This window comes from Cetorhinus maximus, chromosome 3 (genome assembly GCF_964194155.1).
Source record: "Cetorhinus maximus chromosome 3, sCetMax3.hap1.1, whole genome shotgun sequence".
Lineage (NCBI taxonomy): Eukaryota > Metazoa > Chordata > Chondrichthyes > Lamniformes > Cetorhinidae > Cetorhinus > Cetorhinus maximus.
In genome coordinates, this window is record NC_135881.1 from 87,968,664 (window position 1) to 87,990,945 (window position 22,282).

General features: G+C 43.7%; 1 protein-coding gene across 1 annotated transcript in view; it reads right to left on the reverse strand.

The window, feature by feature from the left end:
- Positions 1-22,282, reverse strand: part of LOC144678766 (ATP-binding cassette sub-family A member 13-like) — a 222,462-nt gene that overhangs the window by 87,988 nt on the left and 112,192 nt on the right. The window contains exons 22-26 of the mRNA XM_078538645.1: positions 21,844-22,040; positions 15,029-15,186; positions 13,479-13,709; positions 10,483-10,585; positions 1,634-1,883 (exon numbers count right to left, since the gene is read on the reverse strand). Of these exons, the coding sequence (XP_078394771.1) occupies positions 1,634-1,883; positions 10,483-10,585; positions 13,479-13,709; positions 15,029-15,186; positions 21,844-22,040 (939 nt within the window). The remainder of the gene's footprint in view (positions 1-1,633; positions 1,884-10,482; positions 10,586-13,478; positions 13,710-15,028; positions 15,187-21,843; positions 22,041-22,282) is intronic.

Here is a 22,282-nt window from a genome sequence, read left to right on the forward strand (position 1 = left end):
TGGCAGAGATTTCAGAGGGTATGCACCCTGTACCAGGGAGTGGGGGAGTTCCCTCCAGTTCCCTCTCATCTGCATGCATGGCCTACTTTATTCAGAGGGTGGGGACTTTCAAGGAGAGCCAGATCCAGCAGAGCAATTAGTAGGTGTGGAGATGAGCGCAGACCTGCATGCCATTGTCTTGACCATGAATTCTACCCAGCAGTGGCAAGGCAAGAAGGGGATGAGGCACCTGCAGTCTCCCCCAGTCCCTGTCCTTCTCAGGCCTGTAGGCCTTACAATGTGCCTTACAAGGCAGGACTACTGTTTCTAAGTGCTCCTCTCAGGGCACTCCTTGCCTAGGATTTTACAGCTCCTGGGGGCAGGATTGCAGGTAAAGGGGGACTGTAAAATTGGGCACCACAGCAGTAGCGCCACGCACCTACCTGCTCCTGCCTACCCTGCTGCCATTTTACCAGTGGCAGGAGAGGTGTTGCATGGCCCATTCGCCCATGGACCAATTGAGGCTCATAAGTGGCCAATTAATGGCCATTTAAGGGCTTCCTCTCACCACTGCTGGGAGGTTGGCACCAAGTGCCCACCCACCCAATGAATTCTCTGGTGGCTGGGCAAGGGAGTGTGCCTGCTTTTCAGGCCTCCTGCGTGCATCAGAGCCCCATGCCCCAAATTAATTCTTATAACGTGACAATCCTGGCCCCAACAAAACCCTGGACTTGATGTCTAGATCTACAGTGTCTCTTCCTCGGGGATGTGCTATCGACCCAACTGTGACTACCGCTCCCAGTGGTGCGGTTTCAACAAGAAAGCTGCCGACAGCTCTCAGAGCATGGACTTCCTCTCTGATGGGGGTGGAATTCCCAGCTCAATTCAACTGAAGGCTCGACAGTCATAAAATGGCTGCAAGGCAAGCCAGCCAAGCAAAGGCATGTTGGCTCCAACTTTCATGGGGAGGGGTGTGGAGGGACTCCACCCCCAGCATAAAAGTCAGTCCCTAGTGTGGACACCGGCTCCTCAGCCAGTGACACCTGCAAGAGGACAGCCACCAAGGTCATCCTCCAATGCAAAAGACCAGTTGTGCTCTAACCAGAGCATTATGAAGTTTCAGCATAACTTTGCTGCCATACTTCTATTCATGAAGCTCAAGATCCTACATGCTTTGCTAATTACTCAATCTATCCTGCTACCTTCAAAGATCGATGCACATAAATCCCCAGGTTTCAATGTCATTGTTAATCTAGGAACAGTTAAATGAATCTAGATACAACAAATTGCAACAAAAATGTCTTAGTTACAACTTTAGTCCTAAATATTAATCAGGGGAATTATTTTCTGATAGCAATAGTTCTGAAACCGGCCTCTCCTGATTCATATACACAGCAGAGGAAACTGAAATTAGGATAACATATAGGTGGATCTGCAGTTTATCAAAAGCACAACCAGTCATCTTGTCTGCATATACAGCTATTCCTCAGACCTAAAGCTACATGCACTGAGTACAAGGAGCACTTCCTCTTAGAGATAAAAACAAAAAACTGCGGATGCTGGAACTCCAAAACAAAAACAGAATTACCTGGAAAAACTCAGCAGGTCATGTCTGGGGCTATGAACTTTGAAGTGCATAATCAAGATATCTTACCTGAAGAATGAGACATCCGAATCTCGATATATATCTGGAGACAGCTTGAGTGAGGGATATTCAGCAGTTAAAGGTTTTACACTGAAAAGAGCCATCGCTAGAATGACAAACAGAACAGGAAGCAGCATGTTGGCAATGGCCCCTTTCCAATCCCTCCTTGTATGGTGGAAGCGTTTAATTATCAGAGCTGCCATCTGTTTAAAAATCAGTCGCCATCCAGTTACTCGCTGCGCTCCAGCAAGGGCTGCATCTAGTGTAAGAAAAATATTGTATTCAACACAAACAAGTTTGATACACGCACTTGTTTTTCTTCAGTCATTTCAAAGCATTGAAGCCATTATGCTGATAGAAAAAGATAGGTTAAAAAAATTTAAGCTTGGAATTAAGGAAAGCTATATGGTTCATCAAAAACTTTTCTTGTACAAGTTTCTCTCACAAATGGTCTCCTCAAATTTCTTAATCTCTTGAAGAAAAGTTACATAGAATTTTCTCCCACATATTCATTGTTCCCTTGGTGTCCTTCATCTCAGCTGACTGCTTCACTGGGTGGATTGGAGAGTTTACAGTTATTGGTTAGGGTGTGGGGAGGAAACCAGTTTAGCCAAAATAGCAGAAGAAATCATCTGGAGTCATTTTGTGGTACCTGAATAGATTGACTGCAGCAAAGATTGGGGGATATGGGGGAAGAAACAGAATTGTGGATAATTGAGGCACTTATGTAACGATTATGTCTTTGACAAGTAGGCACAATTTCTGCTGGTTGTGCTCTGAGCAGAACTGGTAGGACTTCCATCTCACCTTTTAATCTAGCGTGACAATGAGATCAGAGGATTGGGAGGAAGGAGTATTCACACCCATCCATCAGAACTTATTCATAGAAGTGGTGGACATATGAACATACGAATTATGAGCAGGAGTAGGCCATTCGTCCCCTCGAACCTCCTCTGCCATTTTATAAGGCTAGCGGTGATTGTGGACTCAACTTTACTTTCCTATCTACCCCCATACCATTTGAGATCTATGTCTATCAAGAATCTACCTAATTCAGCCTTAAACATTTTCAATGACCGTGCCTCCACTGCTCTCTGGGGAAGAGAGTTAACTAACGATCATCTGAGAGAAAAAATGTCTCCTCATCTCTGTCTTAAATGGGAGACCCCTTATTTTTAAACTGTGTTGTCTAATTCTAGTCTCTTTCACAAGGGGAAACACCCTTTCAGCATTGACCCTGTCAAGTCCCCTCAGGATCTTATATGTCTCAATAAGATGACCTTTCATTCTTCTAAACTCCAATGGATACAGGCCCAACCTGTCCAACCTTTCCTCATAAGGCAACCTCTTCATTCCAGGAATTAGTTGAGTCAACCTTTTCTGAACTGCTTCTCATGCAATTATATCCTTTCTTAAGTAGGGAGACCAAAACTGCACACAGTACTCCAGATGTGGTCTCACCAATGCCCTGTACAACTGTAGCAAAAGTTGCCTACTTTTATATTCCATTCCCCTTTCAATAAAGACAACATTCCATTTGCCTTTCTAATCACATACCTGCATAATAAGCTTTTGTGATACATGTACCAGGACAACCACATCCCTCTGCACTGCAGAGTTCTGAAATCCCTCTCCATTTAAATAATGTACTAATTTTCTGTTCTCCCTGCCGAAGTGGACAAGTTCACATTTTCCTACATTATACTCCATCTGTCAAATTTTTGCCTGCTCACTTAATCTATCCATATCCCTTTGCAGACTCCTTATGTCCACTTCACAACTTACTCTCCTATCTTAGTTTCATCAGCAAATGTAGCAACCATACTTTTGGTCCCTTCATCCAAGTCATTGATATAGGTCATAAATAGTTGAGGCCCCAGCACTGATCCATGTGGCACTCCACTTGTTTCAATTTGCCGACCTGAAATTGACCCATTTATCCCTATTCTCTGCTTCCTGTTAGCTAACCAATCCTCTATCCATGCTAATATGTTGCCCCCTACACCATGAGCTCTTATTTTGCATAGTAACCTTTGATTGGTACCTTGTCAAATGCCTTTTGAAAATCCAAGTGCACGTCTACTGGTTCCCCTTCATCGATGTTGCTTGATACATCCTCAAAGACCTCTAATAAATTAGTTATGATTTCCCTATCAGAAAACTATGTTGACTCTGCCTGCTTGAATTAAGATTCTCTAAGTGCCCTGCTATAGCCTTCTTATTGATAGATTCTAGCATTTTTCTTATGATAGATGTCAGGCTACCTGGCCTGTAGTTTCCTGCTTTCTGTCTCTCTCATTTCCTGAATAGAGGAGTTACATTCACTATTTTCCAATCCAATGGACCTTGAAAAATCTAAGGAGTTTTGGAAAATTACAACCAATGCATCTACTATTATAGCAGTCATTTATTTTAAGACTCTAGTTCTTGGGAACCAGTCAGCCTTTAGTTCTATTATTTTTCTCAGTGCCTTTTCCTGGTGATTTTAAATGTTTTAAATTCCTCTCTCCCTTTCACCTCTTGATTTACAACTATTTCTGGGATGCTATTTGTGTCTTCTACAGTGAAGGCAGACACAGGGGGAGATGATGGGGTAGTGGTAATGTCAGTGGGCTAGTAATCCAAAGGCCCATGGTAATATTATGGAGATAAGGGATCAACTCCCACCATGGCAGCTGATGGAATTGATATTCAGCTAATAAATCTGGAATATAAAGTTAGGCTCAGTAATGGTGACCGTGAAACTATCATTGATTGCCATAAAAACCCATCTGGTTCATTAATATCCTTCAGGGAAGGAAATCTGCCCTTCTTACCTGGTCTGGCCTACATGTGACTCCAGACCCACAGCAATGTAGTTGACTGTTACCTGCCCTCTGAAATTGCATGGCAAGCCACTCAGTTCAAGGGTAGGTCATTCAGCCTTATGAGCCCACCTGGACATTTCAACTGATCTAGATCTGCCTGAGTGAAATTGCCAGTGCACTGCCAATGAGCGGAAGTGGATGTTAGGTTAAACATAAGAAATTTAGGACAACTTAGCAAATTTTTTTTTAACATGTAGGATTGTAAGGCTGTACAACGCACTACCCAGAGTAGTGATCAAAGCAGGGATCATGGGTGGAATCGTCCACTCCTGTTAGTGTCGGGCGTGTTGTGGGTTGCTTTGTTAGTAAGAAATGAAATTAAATCGATAGCAAGAAATGACGTAGGGTCAGATGATGTAGAATCTGTGTGGGTAGAGTTGAGGAACTGCAAAAGTAAAAAAACCATAATGGGAGTTATGTACAGGCCTCCGAACAGTAGTCAGGATGTGGGGCACAAGATACACCAGGAGATAGAAAAGGCATGTAAGAAAGGCAAGGTTACAGTGATCATGGGGGATTTCAATATGCAGGTAGACTGGGAAAATCAGGTTGGTAGTGGATCCCAAGGAAAGGAATTTGTGGAATGTCTACGAGATGGCTTTTTGGAGCAGCTTGTGGTGGAGCCCACTAAGGAACAGGCAATTCTAGATTTAGTGATGTGTAATGAGGCAGATTTGATAAGGGAGCTTAAGGTGAAGGAACCCTTAGGAGGAAGTGACCATAATATGATAGAATTTACCCTGCAATTTGAGAGGAAAAAGCTGGAATCAGATGTAATGGTATTACAGTTGAATAAAGGCAACTACAGAGGCATGAGGGAGGAGCTGGACAGAATTGACTGGGAGATGAGCCTAGCAGGATAGACAGTGGAACAGCAATGGCAGGAGTTTCTGGGAGTAATTTGGGAGACACAGCAAAAATTCATCCCTAGGAAGAAGAAGCATACCAAAGGGAGGACGAGGCAACCATGGCTGACAAGGGAAGTCAGGGACAGCATAAAAGCTAAAGAGAAAGCATACAATGCAGCAAAGAGCAGTGGGAAACCAGGGGATTGGGAAGCCTACAAAGACCAACAGAGGACAACTAAAAAAGAAATAAGGAGGGAGAAGATTAAACATGAGGGTAAACTAGCCAGTAATATAAAAGAAGATTGCAAGAGTTTTTTTAGATATATAAAGGGTAAGAGAGAGGCAAAAGTGGACATTGGGCCGCTGGAAAATGACGCTGGAGAAGTAGTAGTGGGGAACAAAGAATTGCTGGAGGAACTGAATAGGTACTTTGCGTCAGTCTTCACTGTGGAAGACATGAGTAACATCCCCAAAGTTCAGGAGAGTCGGGGGGCAGAGGTGATTATGGTGGCCATTACCAAGAAGAAGGTGCTAGGAAAACTGAAAGGTCTGAAGGTGGATAAATCACCTGGACCAGATGGACTACACCCCAGAGTTCTGAAGGAGATAGCTGAAGAGATAGTGGAGGCGTTAGTGGTGATCTTTCAGGAATCGCTCGAGTCAGGGAGGATTCCAGAGGACTGGAAAATAGCTAATGTAACTCCCCGTTTAAGAAGGGAGTGAGGTAAAAGACGGGAAATTACAGGCCGATTAGCCTGACCTCGGTTGTTGGTAAGATTTTAGAGCCCATTATTGAGGATGAGATTTCAGAATACTTGGAAGTGCATGGTAAAATAGGGCAAAGTCAGCATGGTTTCATCAAGAGGAGGTCATGCCTGACAAATCTGTTAGAATTCTTTGAGGAGGTAACGAGTAGGTTAGACAAAGGAGAGCCAATGGATGTTATCTACTTGGACTTCCAGAAGGCCTTTGACAAAGTGCCGCACAGGAGGCTGCTCAGTAAGATAAGAGCCCAAGGTGTTAGAGGCAAGGTACTAGCATGGATAGAAGATTGGCTGTCTGGCAGGAGGCAGAGAGTGGGGATAAGGGGGTCCTTCTCAGGATGGCAGCCGGTAACTAGTGGAGTCCCGCAGGGGTCAGTGTTGGGGCCACAACTTTTCACTTTATACATTAATGATCTAGATGAAGGAACTGAGGGCATCCTGGCTAAGTTTGCAGATTCTACAAAGATAGTTGGAGGGACAGGTAGTATTGAGGAGGCAGGGAGGCTGCAGAAGGATTTGGACAGGTTAGGAGAATGGGCAAAGAAGTGGCAGATGCAATACAACGTGGGGAAGTGTGAGGTCATGCACTTTGGTAGGAAGAATAAAGGCATAGACTATTTTCTAAATGGGGAGAGAATTCAGAAATCTGGAGTGCAAAGGGACTTGGGAGTCCTAGTCCAGGATTCTCTTAAGGTTAACTTGCAGGTTGAGTCGGTAGTTAGGAAGGCAAATGCAATGTTGGCATTTATTTCAAGAGGACTAGAATATAAAAGCAGGGATATGCTGCTGAGGCTTTGTAAGCTCTGGTCAGTCCACATTTAGAATATTGTGAGCAATTTTGGGCCCCGTATCTCAGGAAGGATGTGCTGGCCCTGGAGAGGGTTTAGAGGAGGTTCACGAGAACGATCCCAGGAATGAAAAGCTTAACATATGAGGAACGTTTGAGGACTCTGGGTCTATACTTGATGGAGTTTAGAAGGATGAGGGGGGATATGATTGAAACTTACAGAATACTGAAAGGCCTGGATAGAGTGGACGTGGGGAAGATGTTTCCATTAGTAGGAGACTAGGACCTGAGGGCACAGCCTCAGAGTAAAGGGAAGACCTTTTAGAACAGAGATGAGGAGAAACTTCTTTAGCCAGAGAGTGGTGAATCTATGGAATTCATTGCCACAGAAGGCTGTGGAGGCCAGGTCATGGAGGTATTTAAGACTGAGATAGATAGGTTCTTGATTGGTAAGGGGATCAAAGGTTACGAGGAGAAGGTGGGAGAATGGGGTTGAGAAACTTATCATCCATGATTGAATGGCGGAGCAGACTCGATGGGCCGAATGGCCTAATTTCTGGTCCTATGTCTTATGGTCTTATGGCGTTTGGCGGCATGAGTGGACAATTTTGAGAGAAGGCCAAAAATCGGTTTCACCATGGGCAGGATCTTCCGGTCAGCGAGCAGGGGTGGGGCCTGCTCACCGACGCATAAAATGACGCAGGATGATGTCGGGTGGAACTCCCAACATCACCCCGCGTCATTTCCATTTTCAGGTCGGCAGTGATGCAACCGAGTCAGCTCCGTGCCCGCCGACCTGTCAACGGCCTATTGAGGCCATTGAAAAAGTAATTAAGGTCGTTAATGGACCTGCCCATCCAACCTTAAGGTTGGCGGGCAGGCCAGGAGCTCTGGTGGGCTTCGGGAAAAGCATGAAACCTCATCCACGGGCGGGATAAGGTTTCATGAGGGAATTTAAATTTTATCAAATCTTTCAATAAGAGTTATGGACATGTCCCAACTCATGTGACAATGTCACATGAGGGGCATGTCAGGGAAATTTATTATCACTTCTATTAAAAATTTTCATTCCGAGCCGATCTCCTTGAGGCAGCACTTTCGCAGCACGCGCGAAAGAGTGCACTCTCGGCTGAGGGAATCCCCCCCTGCCCGCACAGGGATGTCACGCTGGGCGGGCCTTAATTTGCCCGCCCATGCAAAATGGCGGTGCGCCCCCGATCGGGGATGCCGATCAGAGGCACGCCCGCCTGCGCCAACTCCTGCACTTTCCCCCCAATGGGGGGAAAATTATTCCCCATGAAACCAGATTGCAATTGTCCGTTCTGCCCATCAATGGCAGGCCATGTTTCCTGCCGTCAGATGTCGGGAACTTCATTGTAATACATTTGCATATCATTATAAGCCCAGCTCGCTGGATCATCCGAACAGGTCAGTGTGACTGCACGTTGATGGGTTTCACAACTGTACATAAGCGACGTGCACCTGGCAAGCTGCACTTCACTCAGGACGTCGAGGTTTGTTTGCCTACCCTGTTTCAGTCAGCACTCGCAGGCATCAGTGCCAGACTTCACAGACAGCAGCACATCACTTTTAGCGGGGCTCACAGGCAGGTCTCAGACCAAACATCAGGCGGGGGTGACTTTTCAACGGTTGTTCAGGGCTGTACTGGGGTAGGGTGGGTATCCCGAGGTGTGTGTGGGGACACATGTTGATCTGTGCAACTGCTCTCAAGATGATGAGGGCTGAGGAGGCAGTGTCCAGAGGAGATGAAGCCAGATAGAGATGTGAGAGAAAGTGAGTGGTGATGTCCCTTGAGCTGGCAGTGAGTGACATGCCAGTGAATGTATGATGGACTTCAGAGTGTGAGCTTAGAGTGATGAAATGGTTGCCTTACCCTGGCAGCACAGATAAGATCATTCATTGTCTTTCTGCATTGGATGGCCAACCACTTCTGTGCAGCATTGGCACTGATCACCACAGCCATTTCCTACCAAGGTGGTGAGATTGCTGTAACTCTGCAGCCAAAGTGGGGGTAGAGGACATCACAATGGGCCTCCACAGCATCTAAAAGGTGTTCCAGGGATGTGTCGTTGAATCGGGGAGCTGCAGTCTTCTTGCCTTTCATGGCAATGTCTTCTGTGTAGTAGTCATGGGCTGGAAGCACTGAGATGTGTACATGCGGCTGCACTTTAAATATGGCATCAGGCGTGAGGAAGTGGTGAGGTGACAGCGTGGTGGCCAAATGAAAACCCACCCGCCATCGAAACACGTATTTCCCGGAAATGCGTGCTTCATGAGGCGGGATTGGGATGATATGGTGTGAAAAGCCGCCATTGCGGCCAGCAGGTAAACCGTTCTTTTTCCCACCCGCTACCGCACTTAATGCAAATCTGGGACGATTTCGCCCCATATCAAAATTTAAGAATAGATTAGATGGATGATTGAAAGAAAGGATGATGATTGGATATGGGAAGAGGACGGTCTTAGGAACTATTACTGGGAAAAAATACAACTGGACTGGTTTTCTCACTTATGAATAGCAAGAATTGTGTAACTTGTACAAAATCACATATTTAATCACCATATCTGCAGCAAAACGCTTTTTAAATTGCTATTGGATCATTTCTTTTAATGTATTATTCACATGCTACATACTTATGCATTAATGCTGCTCAATAGCCAGCTGCTAAAAGGCCCACTGGAGTGACTCCAATGTGACCAGACCTCCAGTCATGAGTCATTTTACCCCTCTGTTGATTGGAAATATGGCAGTAGTGTGAGAAAAATAGCAGCACAGCCTCACCCCTGCTGATATCTGAAGCTTGAGCCATTTCAGTGAAATAGGCAGCCCAGGTAGCCACTGGAAACAGGCAGAGACCTCAATAGCTAGTTCAAATTGCAGTTCTATGCCATCAACTGGGCCTCAATGTTTTTTTGAAGGACAATTGGATGAAATGTGCACGGCACACACTGCAGACCACTCAAAACACTTCAGAAAAAGAGTTCTAAATTGCCTTTGTGAGGTTATAAGGAGCATTAAAATGAAAGAACTTTGCTGATGGAATGTCGATGATGCCAAACCGTGAAAATGTTTCAAGCCTTCTATTGGACAGGCTCGCTGTGGTAAAATGGAGTACCATGTACCTTTAAGAGAATGCAAGTGGACTAACCATGAGACAGTACCGACCAATCAATGTACAGCACAGGTTACTGGTTAACTGTAGTCTAGAACTGGAGGTGGTTGTGCGAACAGGCAAGGATTTAGTGCTCTGCCCTCTGATGCAATAAACAATCACATGTTCTTATGTCGGTCCCTTTCCGTTATTGATAGCGAACATCAACTAACAAGTGTACATGAAGGTGTGCAATTCAAGTTTACTCGACTAGAGAACTCAGACTCAAGACATAAAACTCACTCTGTCTTCCTCCCTTTCAATAGAAGCAATCACATGAAAACTGACCCCATTATCTTCTCACAGCAACACAATGATATTTTTAAAAGTGATGTCAAACCTTTAAAATGGTTTAAGATGATATATATACTATGAACATTACTAATTTTGTAGAATATTAGCTGGATTTAATTACTCACTGTCACTGTGTGTTGATTCAATGCTCTCAGACTTTAGAGACTCTGAATCCTGGCCTTCATAAGATGCAGGGCTTTTTTCACTCTGAAGCAACTTCAGAAACACCTGGTAAAAGATGAAACAGAAAAAGTGACATGAAAGTAGATCTAAAATTTAATCTGATTAATTTTAAATTACATAAATTAACTTTACATAGCATCCACAAAGCGTTGGACCTGTATTTATCAAATGTACGTGAAACAAAATCAATGTGCTCAGTGTGGATTTATTCAACTGACTTTTTTATACTGCCATTTGGTTGGCAATACAACACTGCACTGACACTGGTACAATGAAGTGGAGGATCTGCTACATTGCTTAGCTCTTGATATCATCCACATTGTTGTGCAGAGGAATTGAGCAGTGCTTCCTTAAAGGCGATCAGATACATGAGAGGGAGGGCTACTTCTAGGCAACTGAGGACAGTGAAGAGTGGCAAGTGCCAATCCATCTCTTCTGAGGAGGAGGAGGTACAAGATCTGGCTCTACAGGACAAGAAAAAAAGGTAAAGGAAGATGCTCATAGGAAATGTAGCAGATGGGTGAATAAAGTATCCACAATACTGCACAGTGAAGCAATATTAAAAAAAACAAGCTGAATTATCAGATCAAAGTAAAACATATTTTTGTACTAAGGATGTGCTTTGGCTCAATGATAGCAATCTCATCTCTGAGCTGGAAGGTTGTAGGTTCAAGCCTTACACCAACGAGCGCATAATCTCATTGAAACATATAAAATTCTGACAGGGATGGACAGACTGGATGCAGGGATGATATTTCCTCTGGCTGGGGGTCTAGAAGGGGTCACGGTCTCAGGATATGGAGTAGACCATTTAGGACTGAGGTGAAGAGAAACTTTTCCTCTCAGGGGGTAGTGAACCTGTGGAATTCTCTACCACAGGAGGCTGTGGAGGCCAAATCACTGAATATATTTAAGAAGGAAATAGATAGATTTCTGGACTCTACAGGGGATCAAGGGGTATGGGGAGAGCGTGGGAGTAAGGCATTGAAATAGAGAATCAGCCATAATCATGTTGAATGACAGAGCAGGCTTGGAGGTCCGGATGGCCTACTCCTGATCCCTATTTTCTATATTTCCATAATCTAGGGTGATACCCTAGTGTAGTGCTCAGAGGGTGCAACACTGTCAGAGGTGCTGACTTTTGGATGAGATGTTAACGTGAGGGCTGTCTATCCTCATGTTTAGAAAAGATCTCATGGCACTATGTGAGAAGAGCAAGGCAGTTCTCCCTCAGTCTTTGCCATCATTTATTTTTGAATCAAAATCAGCAAAACAGATTACCTATTCATTTATTTCATTGTTTCTGTGGAATCTTGATTTGTTCCAGTTGGCTGCCTTGTTTCCTACATTGCAATATTAATTATGGGCAGCATTTTCCCCCCGTCAGGGGGATTGTGCGGGAGCGGGCGTGAGCAGGCGGGTTCCTGATCAGTGCCCCCAGTTGGGGGCGCGCCGCCATTTTAAGTGGGGTAGGCTAATTAAGGCCCGCCCAGCGTGACGTGTGCTGGGGGGATTCCCTGAGCAGAGTGTGCACTCTTTCGCGCGTGCGTGTGAAAGAGCACACAGATCTCCCTGAGGCAACACTTTGCCTCAGGGATATCAGTGTTACTTGTAAAAAGACAATAAATGAGGAGAAAAATTTTATTGACATGTCCCCTCATGTGATACTATCACATGATCTGGGACATGTCAATTACTTCTATTAAAAATGTAACACAAGTTTTAAGTCCCTCATGAAACCTCATCCCGCCCGTGGATGAGGTTTCATGTTTTTTCTGAAGGTCACGTGGGCTCTTCGCCTGCCCGCCAACCTTAAGGTTTGGATGGGCAGCATTCTTAACAACTTTAATTAGTTTAATAACGGCCTTAATAGGCGTTTGACAGTTTGGCGGGCATGCAGCTGACTTGGCTGCGCGCCTGCCGAACTGACAATCTAAATGACACACGGTGACGTCGGGACGCCCGCCCGACATCACCATGTGTCATTTTACGCGTCAGTGAGCAGGCCCCACCCCCGCTCACCGAAGGGAGAATTCTACTCTATATTTGAAAAGTATGTCATACGCTGTGAAGCGCTTTGGGACATCTCAAAAGCAGTGAACAATTCTGAAGCATTCACTGTTACTCCATTTGGGCTTGCCAATTTCTTACCAAAGTTATGGCAGAATATTGGGAGAGCTTCACAAAAATTCAGGGAATTGTCTTTCAACAGCACAATAAGAAACTTCTATTGTTTTCAATAATTATTTATTTGGATAACTATCTCCAATGTCCAAAAGCACAAAGACTCCACTGAAGTTTGCATTTTAGGGAAGAAGGGAATAAAAATAAGTTGCTGCAAAATGTTCATGTTTGGTGTAACCAAAGTGCAATGTTGACAAGGATGAGGAAGAACATTTAGCCCATCTGAAATCATCCATTCAGAAAGAGCCTCAATCTAGCGTCCAATCTATCTGGAAATTTATTCCTCACATTGATTCTTCTTAATTAGAAGCATTTTTTAATACTAGTCCTAAAATTACTACTACTGTTTGATAATGTGTCCCCTAGTTTTATTCCTGAGGGGTGAACTTCCACAGGTCTTCTCCTGATCATCTGCCATAACTTCAGCTGAAGATGCTCAGATTAAAATGGCATAAACACTGCTATTTCAAAACCAAACCATGAGCACACATTTCTATTCTTTCTTCTTATGTGTAGCCCTTTACACTTATCCACAGTAAGTTTTATCTGTCATAGTTTGTCCATTTACATACCTTGTCCAATTAATTTTCAAGATTCTAAGTGGCCTCTGCTTCTGTTTGGTTTCATAGTTGGTGCATGCAGTAGTTTAAGTAAATTTTGGCTTTTTCTCTGTTAAAGATCAAGTATAATTTCATCTGAAGTTACAAGAAATAGTGGGGCTTTAACCCCAATGTGACTTCTATTGAACCCCTACCTCCTCCAGTGTGGTATCAGAGATACTGTAGCTGCTTAAGTACAGCTTTTCCATATCTTTGTCCAGATCTTGAAACAACCTTTCATAAGCAGTTTTATCTTCAATTGTTGGAACGCTATATATCAGCTCTCCAAAGGAATCTTGCTTCAAAAAGGCCAGGGGAATGTGTTGCTTCACCAGGGAGGTTACAAGGCCAACATCACATGATTCATCAGATCCTACTATGGAGTGCTATTGAAATAAGAGCAACAGAAGTTAGTTCAGCAAACATTACATTGTCAACTTGTAAGCCAACTTGTTCATATTAATTTCAATGTTCACTGGTAAAATCCTTCCATGCATGGAATATGGTAGCCAGATATGAAATTAGTATTATAAAATAAAGAAAAACTAATGAAAAGTGATAAATGATTTGTGTCCAGCCTTACATAAGAGACAGAAAACAATTGGCGGAGCCTAAAAGTCATATGTTTTGATCTTAATTTAGGCAGCTATCAATTGAATTAAGGCAAAAATTTTCAAAGGGCTGTGGAGTCAGGATCCAATGTCAGCAAGCTATGCAAATCATGGTCCTAGAGGTTGTAACGGACCTCCCAGTGCCTCCAGGACAGTTTCGAATTTTCAAAGGACTGGTGAAGAGGACGGAACGGGAATACACTTGGCACTTGGCCTCTTAAGCCCATTAAAGAGCACATTAAGGGGGCTGTCCATTCGAATTTGGAATTTTTCACGGAGACCTGATAATTTTCTCTATAGTTGCTTTGGGCTGAAATCTGAGGGGCTAACTAGCACCATCAAGAGTGCTGCACCAAACCTTGTTGTCCATTTCTTTTTTGCTTTCAGCCTCGTAAGCCTTCTGAGGTCCTGCCTGCTCAAATCAGCAAGGCTGGAGCAACCCCCAACATGGCTGCTGTCTGCCTTTGCTGCTAGTGGCAGGTAGGCAGTTCCCGGCTTCTGGAGGCACACGGCACCTCTCATTGGGAGCCGAGCCCGGCTCCAGGCCAATTAAACCATGCAATTTTTAAAATAGTGTCACGGGGTCAGGAACTGGAATTCATCCAGGTGTTGGGTTCCTGACCCCACATCAAAATTCCAGCTCAGAGTTTCCCTGAGCACATCTTATTAGCAGGGAGTTTAACTCACAGCTGACACATATCAGAGAGCAGTTGATGTCGTGCCTGCAACTGAGGTCCTTTCAAACACTTATTAATTAAACTAGGAAGCCAGTCCATGATGCAACTGAAGCACCTGAAACTTCAGTGGCTGAGTACCGATTTGAAACAGGCATTTGTGGGGAAGCCTGCTGTTCCTCGGTTGCCATCATGTCATTGGAATGCAAAAGTCAGGATCTGATGATGTAATTCAGGCCTCAATGTTATTTTTGCCCAGTCCACATGACTTCACCAAATTCTCAACCGAGTTAAAATATTTTATCATCTGAAGTTCAGAACTTTCTCAAACATGTTCAGGTTTCAATAAACACTATAGGTAGTATTAACAGCATGCAGTTTTATTCAATCCCTATTCATCACAATTTGAGATGCACATACCTTTTTTGAGATAGTGAGGCTATAGCCCTGTCCATACTGTTCCTTTAAGAAGGCAGGAGAACCAGAGCAATTCAATTGGCCATTTTCAAGGATGGCAATTCGATCACTCAGGATGTCCGCTTCATCCAAATGGTGAGTGGTGAAAATAATAGTTCGGCCTAGCGAGATGAAAAAAGATACATTTTGATTACTATTACAGGTAGTTAGATGAGCAAATTGTATTAATATTTGGCAAAGTTATGGTGTGGCATATATGGTATCAGTGGGGAAGCAGAGATCTGGGAACATAGTGCTATGTCAGGAATTTGGTGCAACTTGGCTTTCTTTGGTAAATATTTCTCAAGCTGTAATTTAGATTAACAGTTAGAATCTGACTTCGACCTTTAAACCTGAAAAATGAACTGCAAGTTAGTTAAACTCTTTCGAGTTATCAACAGTCACAGATTGCAACTCTTTCGAGTACAATCACAGTTCTTGGTTTCCGGGAGTGGGACATGAACCCACAACCCTCTGATTCAAAGGCGAGGCTGCTATGAACTGAGCCACAGCTGACACCTCCTTGCAAGCTAGTTAAACTCTTTCGAGTTATCAACAGTCACAGATTGCAACTCTTTCGAGTACAATCACAGTTCTTGGTTTTCCGGGAGTGGGACATGAACCCACAACCTTCTGATTCAAAGGCGAGGGTGCTACGGACTGAGCCACAGCTGACACCTCTAACAGTCACAGATTGCAACTCTTTCGAGTACAATCACAGTTCTTGGTTTCCGGGAGTGGGACATGAACCCACAACCCTCTGATTCAAAGGCGAGGCTGCTATGAACTGAGCCACAGCTGACACCTCCTTGCAAGCTAGTTAAACTCTTTCGAGTTATCAACAGTCACAGATTGCAACTCTTTCGAGTACAATCACAGTTCTTGGTTTTCCGGGAGTGGGACATGAACCCACAACCTTCTGATTCAAAGGCGAGGGTGCTACGGACTGAGCCACAGCTGACACCTCCTTGCAAGCTAGTTAACAGGAACTGCCTGCCACTGGCAGTTAACTGACAATCAACTGATAGTGTTTGCCTGATTAAGTATTAAATACCTAAATTACTCAGTCTGAAGAAGAGTCATATTGGCACTGTTAACTGTCAAATGTTAACTGTTTCTCTCTCCACAGATGCTGCCAGACCTCCTGAGTTTTTCCAGCACACTGTTGTTATTTTGGATCTCCAGCATCTTTGCTTTTAATTACTTAGCAGTTGTAACTTGGGTGGAAGTCATAAGCTCTTGATATAAGTATGCAGTATTTACTGCTACATGGAGTGATTAGGGAACCAAGTGCTCATGAACTGAATGCTAAATTGGAAATTTGGTGCAAGTGGGAAGTTGGTGCAGAGGGGGAAGGAGGTGCTGTTTTTCTTCTTTTTTTTGTTTTATCTCCATTAGCTGGTGTGTGTCTTTCTTTTGTCTCCAAGTTAGGAGACTATAACTTGCTATTACTTTATCTTGTTATTAATTTGGTTAAGTAATCAAATAAGGTTAGAGAGACATGACAAAGCAAGTTGTGTATGGTGACTGCACCATGTAGGAGTTTGTGTGGTATATTGCAGTCCTGGACAACCATACCTGCAGGAAGTATCTGCAGCTTGAGGACATTTGGCTTTGAGTTGCTGAGCTGGAGTGGGATCTGTCGACACTGCATCAGTTGGAGGAGGGTTAACTGGACGCTTTGTTCTGGCAAGCAGTCATGCACCCCTATGTTAAGTAGAACTCTAGATTTGATCAATGATCAGGGATAGGAGAGTGTGACTGTGTGTCAGGCAAGTATGATGGTCCAGCATGTAGTGATGGAGGAGTCTCAGCCAACAGGTACCTGTGTGGATGGGAAGAGGACTGCAGGGTAGATGGATAAACTGACCATGGCACTATGGTGCATGATGCCATTTGAGTGGCGGGACTGAAAAGGAGTGTAGCCGTGATAGGGGACAGTATAGCCAGATGAATACAGACTGCTCTCTGCAACCATGACCATGAGTTCCGAAAGTTGTGTTGCCTGTCCGGTGCCAGGGTTAAGGATATCTCTTAACGGCTGGAGGCGAATTTGAAGTGGGGAGAGGAGGATTCATTTGGAAACAATGACATTGGTAGAACTAGGAATGATGTCCTGTTGAGAGAGTTTGAGAAGTTAGGATCCAAATTAAAATGCAGAATCTCAAAGGTAATAATCTCTAGATTGTTACCAGAGCCATACGCTAATTGGCATAGGATCAAGCAGATTAGAGAATTAAATATGTACCTGAGTAGTGAAAGAAGGGGATTTTAAATCATGGGGCACTAGTACCTGTCCTCAGGAATAAGGATCCTGTTCCACCTAAAGCAGGCTGCAATCAGGTGAATCATATAACTAGAGCTTTAAACTAAAAGCAAAGGAGGGTTCAGGTGACAGGAAGTTTTAGAAATCTAGAGAGAAAATGTGAGGCAACAGAGCAGTGTAACAATTTGGGTAAAGACAAGCCGAGTAGGAGTGACAGCACCTCCAAAAATAATGCATTAGTGACTATTTCCAGACCACTGAACACTATGCAGATCATTCCTATCATTGGAGGTCATAATTTCCATCTCACTACTCTGAAATGACAACCATGGACAGAAATGCCTGGAACTATTCATTGATTTTTCATGTCACCATCCCTATTCCTCTAGGCCTGTCATCTGCAACAGGCAGTATCTGCCACCTCAAGGAAAGGGAACACCAAGAATCACAGAATTGTTACAGTGCAGAAGGAGGCCATTTGGCCCATCATGTCTGCACCAGCTCTCTGAATGAGCAATCCACCTAGTGCCATTCCCCTGCCTTCTCCCTGTAATCCTGCACGTTCTTCCTTTTCTGGTAATTTCCTTTTGAATGCTTTCATTGAACCTGCCTCCACCACAATCTCAGGCAATGCATTCCAGATCTTAACTGTTTGCTGCATGAAAATGTTTTTTCTCATCCTTTCATGAGTGGGAACAGTTTCTCCCCATCTACTTCGTCCAAATCCCCCATAATTTTGAATATCTCTATGAAATCTGCCTTCCCTTCTAAAAAAAAACAGCCCCAAGTTCTTCAATCTATTCCCATAACTGAATTTCCTCATCCTGGAACCATTCTCGTGAATCTTTTCTGCACTCTCTCCAAACCTTTGCATCTGGTCCTGGCACCTTATCAACTGTAAGCACTGATGGCTTATTCAATACCTCCTCTTCATCAATTTTAAATCCTTCTTTTGTATTAATTACCTCCTCATTCACCATGGCCTAGGTAGCATTTTCTTCTTTGGTAATGATAGATGCAAAATATTTATTTAATACCTCAGCTATAACCCTGCCTCCATACATAAATCCCCCTTTTTGGTCCCTTATCGGCCTCACTCCTCCTCTTGCCAACTCTTTCACTATTTATATGTCTATAGATAGATGATGTTGGAATTCCCTTTTATGTAAGTGCCAGTCTCTTTTCATACTCTCTCTCTGTGCTTCTCTTACTGGCTTTCTCACTTCCCCTTTGAACTTTCAGCATTCAGTCTAGTTCTCCAATGTATTATCCATTTGAAATCTGTCGTAAACACACTTTTTCTTCTTCATTTTAGTCCCTATCTCTTTTCTCATCCAGGGAGGTCTGGATTTGTTTTCCCTACCTTTCCCCTTTGAAGGAGTATATCTTGACTGTGCCCAAACTATCTCCTCTTTGAAGGTTGCCCCTTGTTCAGCTATCATTAACAGAAACAGAATTACCTGGAAAAACTCAGCAGGTCTGGCAGCATCGGCGGAGAAGAAAACTCTTTTCTTCTCCGCCGATGCTGCCAGACCTGCTGAGTTTTTCCAGGTAATTCTGTTTTTGTTTTGGATTTCCAGCATCCGCAGTAGTTTTTTGTTTTTAGTTCAGCTATCATTTCTCCTTTCAGTCTTTGACTCTGATTTATTTGGCCTAGATCCGTTCTTTACCCCATTGAAGTTGGCTTTCCCCCAGTTAATTATTCTTGCTTTGGATTATTATTTGTTCACTTCCATAGCTAACCTGAACTTTCTGATCATATCCCCTAAATGTTCTCATACTGATACTTGATCTATTTGGTCCACCTCATTCCAAAGAACCAGGGCCAGCAGTGCCTTCCTTCTCATTGGACTGGAAATATATTTCCCAAACACACTGTAGAAACTCTTGCCCCTCTCTACCCTTTACACTATTACTATCCCAGTCTACATTTGGATAATTAAAGTTCCCCATTATAACTACTCTATAATTCTTGCACCTCTCTGTAATTTCCTTGCAAATTTAGTCTTCTACATCCCTTCCCGTAGTTGTGGCCTATAGACTACACCGAGCAATGTAATTGTATCTTTTTTTTGTTCCTTAGCTCTAGCCAAATAGATTCTCTCCTTGACCCCTCTGGGATATCCCCTTTCTCCAGCACTGCAATGCTCTACTTAATCAATATTGCCACTGCTCCCCCTTTTCTTTCTTTCCTGTCTTTTCTGAACACCCTGTGTCCAGGAATATTTAACACTTACTCCTACCGTCCTTTGAGCCAGGTCTCTGCTATAGCCACAACATCACATTTCCACATGTCAATCTGTGCTTGTAACTCACCAATCTTATTTACCACATCTGTGCATTCACATACATCCACATTAACCTTGATTTAGACTTTAATAATTTCTCCCTTTCTCTGAACCTACCTAATAACTTACTATTCCCCACATTAGTACTATCTCCCTTTCTTAGTATTCTTTATACCTTGGTATTCCTGGCTCATATTTTCTCCTGGTTCCCACACCCCTGCCAAGTTAGTTTAAGCCCTCTCCAATAACATAGAAACATAGAAAATAGGAGCAGGAGTAGGTCATTCGGCCCTTCGAGCCTGCTCCACCATTCATTATGATCATGGCTGATCATCCAACTCAATAGATAGTCTTTCCACCCCACCCCCACTAGAGCTGTACTTTGAGTGTCCTGCCATCCATTCTTAATTAGCACTTTTCTTAGACAATATCACCACCTTCAACACCTCTTTGATCCTTTTGTCTGTGACATCTTTTGATTATCTGCTCCTATCACTGCTTGCTTGTCCCTACAACCACCCCACCCTCAACTTCTCACCCCCCGCCCCCCACCTTAAACCAGCTTATATTTCACCCCTCTCCTAACTATACTCAGTTCTGTTGAAGGGTCATGTAGACTCGAAACGTCGACTCTTTTCTTCTCGACCGATGCTGCCAGACCTGCTGAGTTTTTCCAGGTAATTCTGTTTTTGTTATCCAACTCAATAGCCTGCTCCCACTTTCTCCCCATATCCTTTAATCCCTTTCGCCCCAAGAGCTATATCTAACTCCTTCTTGAAAACATACAATATTTTGGCCTCAACTACTTTCTGTGGTAGTGAATTCCACAGGCTCACCACTCCCTGGGTGAAGAAATTTCTCCTCATTTCAGTGAGGAGAAGTGATAGCAGTAACAAATTGCCCTGCAAGGAACTCAGTCCCAGTTCTATTTAGTCTGGCCTGTACAAGTCCCATCTCCCCCAAGCAGGTCCCAATATCTTGAATCTAAAGTCCGCCCCCTTGCACTATCTTTCCAGCCAAACATTCATCTGCTTTATCTTTCTGCTTTTATACACACTTGCGCGTGGAACTAGGAGTAACCTGGAGGATTGCTACTTTTGAGGTCCTGCTTGCTAATTTCCCACCAAACTCCCTAAATTCTGAATGCAGGACCACATTCCTCTTTCAGAACAGAGAATACCTTTCACTTTGTAGACCTCTAGCTTGGAAGAACATAGTCTGTAGTTTTTAGATTATAGTTGCTTAACCTGGAAAATTCTGTAACCTGCCCCAGGAATCCAGCTCAAATTTAAAAAAAAATGAAATGGCGACAGTGGCTTCTGGTGGTCCCACAGAGTGGACAAAATTGCGAAATCCAGGGGAAGAATTTTCCCCCCATTGGAGGGGGAAGTGCAGGGGTGGGCGTGGGCAGACGCACCTCTGATCTGTGTCCCCGATTGGGGGTGCACCGTCACTTTATGTGGGCGAGCCAATTAAAGCCTGTCCAGCATGATGTGCTCCCTGTGCCTGCGGGGGGAGTTCCCTCAGCTGAGAGTGCGCTCTGTCAAGCATGCGCGTGAAATAGGGCACTGATCTCCCTGAGGCTAAGTGCTGCCTCAGGGAGATCAGCGCCAAATTTAAAAATGGTAAAGGTCCACAAACAAAATTTCCCTGACATGTCCCCTCATGTGACATTGTCACATGAGTTGGGACATGTCCATCACTTTTAATCAAATATTTATTAAGTTTTTAAGAATCCTCATGAAACCTCGTCCCGCCTGCGGATGAGGTTTCATGCTTTTTCTGAAGCCTGCCAAGGCTCCCGGCCTGCCTGCCAACCTTAAGTTTGGATGGGCAGGTCCATTAATTATCTCAATTACTGTTTAAATGGCCTCAATTGGCTGTTGACAGGTCGGATGGTGCACAGCTGATTTGGCTGCACCCCCACCGACCTGAAAATTGAAATGATGTGGGGTGACATCGGGAGTTCCGTCTGATGTCATCCCGCATGATTTATGTGTCAGTGAGCGGGCCCCACCCCCACGCTTGCCGACCTAAAGATCCTGGTCCAGGACAAACAAGAATTCTTATTAGGTCTGAGTAATGAATCTCTCTTTCTCTGATTGCCTTCCAGAAATTACCAGCAACAGTGTCATAGGATTAAGATGCACCATTCTGACAAATGGCTGGGAAGACTCCATGGATAGTTTATTGTTATAGGAAACTTTACTCTTCTTCTTCCTTACCTGCTCTGTTTTTCAATATAATATCCCAGATGTTACGTCGAGAACAAGGATCAACACCACTGGTGGGTTCATCCAAAATGACAGTAGAGGAACCTCCAATAAATGAAATTGCCAATGAGAGTTTTCTCTTTGTTCCGCCGGACAAAGCTCCAACAAGTTTATGCTGGTGTTGACCAATCCCTATGTTCTCAAGGGCCCTGAAAGAAGCAGAGGATATATAAGGGCTTAAGTCAGCATATAAATTAAAGCATAGTCCAGGGAATTGTGAATCATATGATATCGAGACTATCAAAAGAGGTTTTGTGTTATATTGCTGAGTTCAGATGCCCCTAAGAGTTCTGAGGATGATCTCATAATTTATGATTTGAATGACGCTTGAAGAAATTGTCTCTGAACTGAGGGTTCCAAATTCAATGTTGTTAAAGAGGAAAGGAATTTC